This window comes from Physeter macrocephalus, chromosome 4, assembly GCF_002837175.3.
Source record: "Physeter macrocephalus isolate SW-GA chromosome 4, ASM283717v5, whole genome shotgun sequence".
Classification (NCBI taxonomy): domain Eukaryota; kingdom Metazoa; phylum Chordata; class Mammalia; order Artiodactyla; family Physeteridae; genus Physeter; species Physeter macrocephalus.
Genome location: NC_041217.1, coordinates 132345092 through 132356087, shown reverse-complemented (window position 1 = coordinate 132356087; position 10996 = coordinate 132345092). Strand labels below are relative to the sequence as shown.

At 37.9% G+C, this 10996-nt stretch overlaps 1 protein-coding gene across 14 annotated transcripts in view; it reads left to right on the top strand.

Moving 5' to 3' along the window:
- NFIA (nuclear factor I A) overlaps positions 1 to 10996 on the top strand; it is a 381629-nt gene that overhangs the window by 233615 nt on the left and 137018 nt on the right. For all 14 annotated transcript variants that reach the window (XR_008617261.1, XR_008617263.1, XR_008617262.1 and 11 more), the window contains exon 4: positions 3518 to 3592. Coding sequence is in view for 11 of the 14 variants with exons in the window: in XM_055084573.1 (XP_054940548.1) it covers positions 3518 to 3592 (75 nt within the window). In the remaining 3 variants the exon portion in view is untranslated. The remainder of the gene's footprint in view (positions 1 to 3517; positions 3593 to 10996) is intronic.

Here is a 10996-nt window from a genome sequence, read left to right as displayed (position 1 = left end):
GGAGCCTGTGCTCCGCAACGGGAGAGGCCGCAGCAGAGGGAGGCCCGCATACCACAAAAAAAAAAAAAAAAAAAAAAAAAAAAGAGAGATAGAAAATGAGCCTGAAGAGGAAAACAGAGGGGATGTGGAGGTCGTACGCCACATGAAGGAGTTTGTACTGAACCCTGAACACTCTGTGGGGCCCTTGCAAGATTTCTGACAGGACAGTGAGCTCTGAACACAGTGCGTTTGTCTCAGATTCCTCAACACCTTGTTCTTTTCTACCTCAGGGCCTTTGAACATGCCAATCCCTCTGCCTTAAGAGCTCTTCCTCCTTCTTTTCCGGGCTGTCTCCTTAGTATCTTTCAGATGTCAGCTCTTAAGAGAGACCTTCCTTGACCACTGTTTCTAAAGCTTTTCTTATTTGTTTCCTTCATATTATTTATTCCCTTTATAATTTTTAAAGTAATTCATTTGTTTTAGATTTTCAGCTGTGTCTAATCCTAGACTGTAAATTCCCTGAAGGTAGGGACTGTGGCTCAAACCCTTGGCCCAATGCCTGGCACATGGGAGGTGCTCAAGAAGTGTTTGCTGAATAAATGAATGAATCATCAGATTTGCCCATCAGGGAGACAGCCCTGGCGGCAGAGTGGGGAGCAGACGAGAGGGGAAGCCAAGACTGATGACAGAGAATGTAGGAGGTTGTCCCATCATGCTAGTGAGAAGTAGGAAGAGCCAGGGCCACAGTTGGAAGGGAGAGATGGAGATATACATGGAGTGAAGAAACAGTATGAAATGGAATCAGTGGAGATTCGTTGGATGTGGGTGTTTGTAAGAAGCATGATTCAGGGATGACACCAAACATAGAAAATGAGATGAAGAGTGGATGGTTCATTGAAGTAGGGAATTCAGAGAGTAAGAACAGGTTTTTGGAGAGAAGAAAAGGAACTCGGCTTTGGACATGTTGGGTCTGAGGATACCCGTGGGCTATCTGGACAGAAATATCTAATAAACATTTTGATTTATGGGTTTGGAGCCCAGGAGAGAGATCTTGGCAAAAGATAAAGATTTGAGAGTCATTGGCCTATAGATTCATTCATGCACTGATTGAACAAATATGCAAATATGCACTTACTAACTGCTGTGTCCCAAGTATTAAATACAGTGGTGAAGCAAGCAAACATTTTACTAGTTTCACAAATATCACAGTCAAGCCTGGTAGCTGATATCATGGAAATAAAGAAAATAACATAGGGAATATATATATAAGGAGAGATGAGTACAAATGCTGGAGAACGCCAGTATTTAAGAGGTGGACAAAAGAAGAGGAACAATCAGGAGAGGATGATGGTTTCAATGGATGAACACTCAGGTTTCCCCCTCCCAAGTCCTTATGCTAAACTAAACTAAGTTTTCAAAATAGATTGGTTGCTTTTTCCGGTGGCAGGATTAAAGTACGTTCACATTCATTCTGTTCAGAAATTCATTTTAAGTCGTCCTTAAAATAAGGAATTTCACAGGTTGGAACTGAAACAAGTATCAGGCCGCAAGCAAGTGACGCAGACAGAGATGAGCAAGAGCTGGAGATCAACCCACATTTTCCCACTCAGCTCTGAATTTCCTTGCTATTGTTATATGGGTCTTAAGTCAAACTTAACGTTCATTGTGGTTGGATTTCCTTTGTTATGGTCTGTGGGATAAATGTGATGTTAACGTTGTCACAGTAGAAAGAGATATTATGCTGTTTTGCCAAGACTTCGTTAGAGATATTTATTTATCTATCTATCTATCTATCTATCTATCTATCTATCTATCTATCTATTTATTTTTACTTCTCAGTTCTTTTAACCCGAGGCAACACCTCAGGCACTTACCAAGTAGAAGTCAACTAAATACCTGGGTGTAGGTTGTTTTAAGAGGTGAAATTTCTTAGGCACTTCTTCAAATGAATTTTGCCTTTTTAAAAAAATTGTGGTGTACATACATGATTCTTTTTTCTTTTTTTATTAAGATATAATTGGCATAAACATTCTGTGAGTTTCAAGTGTACGACACAATGATTCAGTTTGTATGTATTGCGAAATGATCACCACAATAAAGTCCAGTTAACATCCATCACCACACATCGTGTCATTTTATTTTAAAAAAGCAAGTTATGATTATTGCATATTCTAAAAATGAGAGCTGCTTCATCTAAAATATCATAGATTGTATGTTTGATATAAAAATTGACTGAAAATTGTCTTTTAATTCTCAGCCAAAACATCTTTCTTATGCAAAAGTCCAATGTAACCAAAAGAAAAAGAATAATTTGTAGGTCCATTTATAATTCTACAAAGCATGGTGATTTTTTTTGCATGTGTTTATGGGCATGATATTTAACAAATTTATTGGTGCATAAACTATGCCACAGGTAAACTTGCTTCCCTTTAGTAGTGGGCAAAATCTTGCTTTTATCAATAACATAAATCTTATTTATGAATTGTTTGTTGTACATTCAGACTAGTCCAATTTCTTACATTGCATTTCTTAAAGGTATGTTTCTTATTTCAAAGAACACTTATTTAAAAAAAAAAAATCCCTTCAGCCAACTACTTTTCCTTGACCCTAATTTTAAAGCAGATTACACTAGCCCTATAAACAGATCCCTCAACTAGATTCTACCTGTGAGACTCAGAATCAGAAAACTTTAGAGGCAGAGAGGGAAATGACATTCATAAATTATGTATTCCTTGCCATTTATAAATATGTTCCTGTATATACCATAAAAAAAAATAAGCAGTTGACAAGTAGATGTAATATCAGATATCTTAAAGGAAATTAATTATATCCAGCAAAAATAAAGCAGATACAGAAATCAAAGAGTAAGTCATTTTGAACAATTAATTTATTATCTTTTCTCAAAAAATAAGGTTCAACCCACCCCTCCGCAAAAAACTCTTGTCTCAAAACAAATATAAAGTTTTATTTGTGCTCAAAAGAATTTGTGTTTATGTTTCAAGGGTTGGGGCTTGTCTTTTGCAGTCTGACTTCTTAAGGATTCACGCTATGGTGCCTGTAGAAATGAAGCGGGAACATCTTTAAATCTTGTTTGGTTTGAAGGAATGGATAGCTAATCCTGATCAGATGTTTCTTTAGAGAACAATGTTTAAAAACTGTTAGGGAATTTAGCTATCCTAGCTGATTCTTAGGTAGGCTGTTTTCATCCCAGTTGTGAAGGTCTCAGAGGTCAGCCAAGGTAACCATTTATTTTAAATCGTCTTTTGTTTCAGATTTCCTGTTGAACTTTTTTTTTTAGCCATTTCAAAAATCACCCAGTTGTTGTGTCATAGCTTTCTATAACCTCTAGATTCAAAGATTCAAACCAAAAAACCATCTACGTAACTAAATGACTATACCCTCCTACGTGACTCTAACTAGAGCAGAATATGAAATTAGACTTCACATTTTTTAATCACAATGAAACTAATATTTGAAATTCTCTTGTCAGATGTCTTCTATTTATGACACTTCGCTTCTTTTGTTTTTGTTTCCCCAGGACATTTGGGCTTCCAGGACAGTTTTGTCACATCAGGGGTTTTTAGTGTGACTGAGCTAGTAAGAGTGTCACAGAGTAAGTATAATTTTGCTTTGATTTGGTACAGATTTGCCTTGGGTTTGTGCTTACCTTTTGCCTAGGCCTCCTAAAGACATAAATACCTTTCAGAATCTCCTTTTCATACTCCCACTGGAAGAATTTTGCCACGTAGTTTGTTTGACAGCCAAGAATTTAAGTCAGGAAAAATTAATATCATTTTAATGTGAGACATAGGGAAAGAACTGAAATCCTGAGTGTCTCACATAGTCCCTAGTCTATAGTGTGAACCTGTTTTAAAAAAATTGAGCCTTCCCGGACTTCTAAGAAATTCTGAGTTTTAAAAGAATTTGTTTTTGACCTTTAAAGAATGCTAATGCCCTTAACATGAGTGACACCGGGCAGCATGATCATTACCAGCTTGTCAATAATCACCAGCAACAGTGAATTAAGAGTACCTGTCACCACCCTGTTCCATTGATCAAAGGGTCATTGATTGTATTTTTGCTATGACATAATCCAGACAGTCCAAGGAGAAAGTATAGGATTCTCCCTCTCCCTCCCTCCACCCCATGTAAACACACCCCCCCCCACACACACACACACACTGTTGCCTTCCCACAAAAACATCTCTTTGTTTTTATTTAAAACCATACCTATATTACCCCTGAAACTAATGTAATGTCATACATCAATTATACTTCAAAAAACTAATAATAATAATTTTCATCACGCTTCAAATAACTTTGCAGGCCTTGAAAAGATCATAGGCCTTAGGCATTGTGCCTATTGTGCTTAATGGATTAAAATAAAAGTTTCTGGCTAACATTTAAAAAAGCGTATCCACAATGACTATGGTGTTCTAGGTCCCAATACCAAGGAAAAATATACTAAATATTAAAATTTTATTTTTTATCCCCCTTCAACTTCAAAATACCACTGGTGGATAAAATTTACATTGTTGAAATTGGTTTCAGGCTGCATCAAATTCTTTGTGGAATGAGGTGGAGTAAAAATAAATATTTTTATTTCAAGTTCATACCCTCCATTCACTGTATTACAGTCTTGGCAAGCTTGACCGAATAAGCAAGTCAATCTCATGACAAGATGTCAGGTCAAGCAAGCCAAGCCATCCTGATTTCACAGGCTCAGGTTCTATCTGTTCTTATTTCTTAAAAATCCAGAAAGTGGGATACAAGGTGTGGGCAGGGGATCTGAGGGTGGAGGGAGAGTCTATCCGCCAAGCACTGTGCTAGGTTTTCATGTATGTTACATAAAATTAATCCTTGCAATAAACATGTGAGATTAAGAAATTACTCTCATTTTTACAAATGAGTTAAATCGAGGGTCTAGTTAAGTCGTTTTTCCAAAATCAAACAAGTGGGTAAAAGGTTAAGCTACGTCTGTGTAGCACTAGAATCTGTACTCTTAGACTAGCCCAAAGGAACTTGAAGAAATCTACAACCTGAGACTAGACAGGGAAAACAGCAGGAAGGTAACCATGGGTGTTAGAATTCTACAGTCGGGAACCCTTGGTTAATGCTGGGATGTTCTGGTGTAGGGGGTCAGAACCCTAAAGAATGAAGCATTATGAGCAGCAAGTTATGACTTGGAATGGCGAAGTTGCTGCCATATGATGAAGTGTGCTTAGAGTACCAACCAGCGAGCTGGAGAGAAGATTGCCTTGTTAACTTGGAGGATATATACTGCCCTAGCACAGCTGATGACCCAGTTATTTGCCATAGACAAATAAAAATGCATTTGTATGTATATTTTTTTACTTTTTTAAGATTTTTAAAAGGTGATCATCATCGTACATTTTTCTTGCAATTTTAATAATAATAGTAATATAGAGTATATGTATTAGAGTATAACTGTCCTAATGGCATTACTGGGGCATACATTCATTCATAGAGCCCTTACTGTGATCTAATCATAGTCTTAATGAGTGAAAAGAAAACCCTTTTAAGATTGGTGCACAAGACCTTTTTTATTCTACCCTTGCTGCTGTAATACTTACATTTATAAAGTCTTCATTACTGTCAGTGTCCTGAGGCCTGGGGGTTTGTATGTGAAGGCCCACACTGCTCAGAACCATCCCCAGAATCTCATCCTTCTTCCACTGTCTCTGTATCCCTTTAAGGTCTTATATCCCAAGCCTTATCAGTTCCAACTTGACTAGATTTCCATTCAGTCTACCGCGCACGTGGTTGCCAAGGGAATTCTCAACCTGCCTTCAAGATTGCCAGGGGGTATGGCAGACCACACACTGAATCTACAGAGGGACCTGGTTTGTTTCCTGTCCCTGTTTAGAGGGCTGTGTTGCTGATGCCTGGCATACTGAACATCCTTCGGCTCTTGAATGTTTTTCGATTCTGTACACTGCTGTGTAATTGCTCTAGGACTCACTCACACGTGCCCTCATGCTGACTGAAACTGTTTGGCAAGAGTGGGCCTGGGTTGTGTCAGCTAAACCACGGCTTCTGGCCAAACTGCCATCCAGAGCCCCCTCCCTCCTGCAGATCTTTAATCCAGGTTTGTTCAGGGTCTGTGTCTCAAGATTGCCTTGGCTGATGAGGGAAGGGTCCCCCAGCTCATGTTTCCTCACCCACACACCTTTCTGAAAGACGTAACACTCAGACCACATGATGGAGTCAAAATCCTTAACCATTCCTTACGGCGCTGCCCACCTCCCCACATTAGAAGAGCTAAGCATCCATTCTAGAGGTGCAGTGGACACTTTTTGCAGATAAGTGGGGCTGGGGTGCATTCTGTAACCTTGAGATAGAAATAAGCTAACTGGCATGTAAGTTGATTAAATGCATGATGTTAGCCCTGGTAGGAGCATAATGTAACATATGAAAAATTACAGTAGCCAGCATTTATCAAGCATACACCAAGTACCAGACATTGTGCTAGGCACCATTCAGTCCTCCCACGGTTACTGTTATTGTCCCTTTTTGTAGATGAAGGAGTCGGTGATGCTCAAAGTAAAGAAATTTGCTCTTTTCACTTTACTGTACTCAGCTAGCTGCCTGTAGACACTTTTGTCATGACCTCTCCTATAACTGCATTATAGAACTAAACAATCCAAATATTCTGTGCTTTTATTAAATTATCATTTCTTATTAGAGTTGATAAACTTTTCAATTGTTAATATGTGCATCAAAGAAAAGTTTAAATGATTTTCAGGTAAACCAAAACAAGTAAAATACTTAATTACAATTTTTTTCCTGCATTTGTTTTCAGGTTCGATTTTTTTTAATGAACAGACGTTCAATATCGCTTCCTCCCCAGTTTCCTGTATGAGTAACATCTTTTGTTAGTGTGGTACATTTATTATAATTGGTGAGCTGATACTGATACATTATTATTAACTCAAGTCTGTAGTTTACATTAGGGTTCATCCTTTGTGTTGTACATTCTATGTGTTTTGACAAATGTTTTACAGTATCATACAGAATAGTCTATTACAGTATCATATTATTACACGATTACAGTATCATACAGAATAGTCTATTACAGTATCATATTATTAAACGATTACAGTATCATACAGAATAGTCTATTACAGTATCATATTATTACACGATTACAGTATCATACAGAATATTCTATTACAGTATCATATTACACTATTACAGTATCATACAGAATAGTCTATTACAGTATCATATTACTACACTATTACAGTATCATGCAGAATAGTCTATTACAATATATTATTACACTATTACAGTATCATACAGAATAGTCTATTACAGTATCATATTATTACACTATTACAGTATCATACAGAATAGTCTATTGCAGTATCATATTACTACACTATTACAGTATCATACAGAATAGTCTATTACAGTATCATATTATTACACGATTACGGTATCATACAGAATAGTCTATTACAGTATCATATTATTACACGATTACGGTATCATACAGAATAGTCTATTACAGTATCATATTACACTATTACGGTATCATACAAAATAGTCTATTACAGTATCATATTATTACACTATTACAGTATCATACATAATAGTCTATTGCAGTATCATATTACTACACTATTACAGTATCATACAGAATAGTCTATTACAGTATCATATTATTACACTATTACAGTATCATACAGAATAGTCTATTTTCCTTACAAATCACTACACGATTACGGTATCATACAGAATAGTCTATTACAGTATCATATTACACTATTACGGTATCATACAAAATAGTCTATTACAGTATCATATTATTACACTATTACAGTATCATACATAATAGTCTATTGCAGTATCATATTACTACACTATTACAGTATCATACAGAATAGTCTATTACAGTATCATATTATTACACTATTACAGTATCATACAGAATAGTCTCACTTCCTTACAAATCACGTGTGCTCCAACTAGTCATTTTCCCACTCCCCCAACAAGTGATCTTTTTACTCTTTCTAATAGTTTAGCCTTTCACCTGGATGTTTCTAATGGCCTCAGTGTCTTAGAATTTCTTCCACTGTGCTGCACATTTCTTCTTAACTTCCTCCTGTCTATCCCAGCCCCACCCAGTCCCCCCAGTCACACCTGTGACCACATACGTGGCCCAGAAATTTCACACTAATGGTGGCCTTAGCTTGAAAATTTTCCCTCTTTCTGGATCTTTCAAATTCAGTTTTTAAATTTGCTAATACAAATATTGACATTCCCGAGGTTTCCAGTTCGTTTCTGTTTTTAGTTTTCCTCTTTTCAAATTTAATAGAGGAGGGAGATGCTATTTCAGTATTTCCTCATGAGGATTCACTGAAATAACTGTGCTAAGTTTGTTGATTATAATCGTGTTACTACAGGGTGGCCATGGCCGAGAAACTCAAGAGAAAGCTGCTGGCTTAGCCTTGCACATTCAGAGGTGAGGGTCAGGCGACAAGGTTGCTTGACATGAAATCATCCTGCTCAGATGCACGGGGCTGTTGGAATCAGGCCTTCCTGCTGCAGTCTCCCACCAATTCCCCTCTTACCCTTGCCTCCTGCCTGCCTACCTTTTAATTTTTTGCATCATCCAGACTCCGTGAAAGGCAAGAGAGGAGAGTTCTGTTTCTCTTAGCAGCAAAGAGAGTACTGTAGCATAAAAGTAAATGTATATTCATTCTCCTCCTACCTTTTCCCCCATGTGCTAGGACCATCTGAAAGTAGTTCTGGTTATTTATTACTTTGTTCCGGGGGAGGGAGGGCGACATACAGACCACTAGACACGTTGCCAGAGAGAGAGAGAAGTCTTCTCTGCTCTGGGGGAGGGGGTTTATAAGTGCTAACGATGAGGTTCAGAATCATTAAAGTTGTTTTAGCATAAGACTGTGAGGAAAGAGACAGGAACCATCTGTTGAAATGGCTCTTACATGATGCTGCATTTTCAAACAAAGCCTTCTAGAAGCATTCTCAGATGGGTCTCCTTCCCATGAAGTTGCTACAAAGAGAGCCCACTCTACTGGTGGCTAAACGATGCTGCTTAGATAGCTCTCTGTCAGCACCCTCTCTTGTTTATTTTGCACCAGTGTTTTCCTCAAAGTGTGTGCTTTGAGGCTGTCAAATATCCTTCCTGGTATGCACCCAGAAAATCCTCCCGAAAAAATCCACTACTTCTGCCCATATCCTTCTAAAGTGCTGACTCTTTTATTTGAAGTTGGTGGAGTGACTCTGAAACCTTAAATACTTCACTGGGAAAGAGGAAAACCGCAAATACACACAGGCCATTGTGACTCTGGCCTGACGGGTTCTAATTTTCTAGCAGTGGTTTGTACACCCGAGCTGGCTGCAAGGGTTAAGTAAACTTCGTGGCTGGGTATGATTTCATGGCCCTGGAATTTTGAAAAGCCAGGGTTCTCAGTACACTGTGGCCAGCCTTAGAGTCTTTGGGTGTGAAAACCACTCTCAGTTACCCAGACTGATTTTGGGTTCCTGTTGCATTGCTGCAGAATCTATTAAAATCCAGCAGCTGAATCGTCCTGGCTCTGCCACAAAGCTAGGCTGCTGGGTGGCTACAGGATTCCCGAGTTGTTTGTCAATGGAGAGTGGGAGTGAATGGAGCAAGGCATATGCCTCAGCCTGGCATGAGGTGGCACCCTAGTGGCTGTTTTCTGCCTTAGAAATGTGCATTCTTTCTGTAATCTTACACGAGAATTGTCATTAAGATCCAAATTGCAGTTCATTTGTAAAATTCTTTCTTAGGTCTCTAGGTCCTTTGTGTGTCTCTGGGGGCCCATATCCACACCCTTGGATTTTCTAACCAGCAATTTGGTAGAAACTATTGCCAGTAGTCTAACCTGCCGTGATGGCGCTACTACAACAGAATTAACTGGGCTCCAAGGTACAATAAGGAAACGAAGATCTTTGGTAGGGACAAGCCCAAACTTGAAAATTATGAAACGTTCCTGCAAAGAAGGACTCATGAGGAAATTGGTGTAGGATAAGGGATTCCGGATGTCCCAGTCCTTTGGGGTGCCATTTATTTGCCAGATTTTAGGTCTTCGTTAAAGTGGAATAGATTTGAAACTTTCTTTTCTGAATAGGTGCCCTGTTGGTTCACCTTTGATCATGGCATTGGAAATTATTTTTAAAAATAAGGTTATATTCTTACGCAAGCTCTTCTTTCGAAAGAAACCATTTGGGCTTGAACATTAAAGAAAGAAACAAAAAGATTATAATAAAAAATACACTGCAGCCCTAGCATGAACAGTGGCTGTGACCTTGCCTCTTGTTTGCCATTACACAATTCAATGGCAGTCCACTCAAACTATGCTCTCGATCAATATCCTATTAAAGCAGCACAAAAAGTCTCTATAAACTTAGTGGTTAGCTATGTTTATAAATGGAACTCGGCATAATTAGATGTTCAATAGCAGGCTCTACTAGTAATTTTAAAATGAACATCACACATTTTCTATCTGTAGAAGTCAATGGCATCTCTTCCAGAGTAAGGGTATCGTGTGCAGCAGACAAAGGAATAGGAGTCCCTTTAAAAAAATCATAATGCCTATCTCCAGAATGCCGTTTTTCAAGAAAACCTGTTACATTATGGAATAGAAAATACTGATTGGCCCTATATATTTTTTCATTTGCCTGTCTAAGCCACCTTATTCTGAATATACTATGACATTGCAAATGTTTTATTTTCTAGTTTTAATCAACCCCTCATGGAGAGATAAAATAATAAATATTGCCATACTCTTAGGAAGAAAAATACCAGTCTGGCTGGCTTAATTTAGTGGGTTTCCTCTACTATAATTCAATAAATTTTCAAAATAAATACTGAAATTGAATTACTTCAAAAGGATGTTTTATTGTATCATTTTTTTTCTTTTAATTTTCTTGACATATTTGGGGTGAATATTTGGACAGTAAAGCTGGCAACAAATGGAATGAACTGGCAGTAGCAGAAATT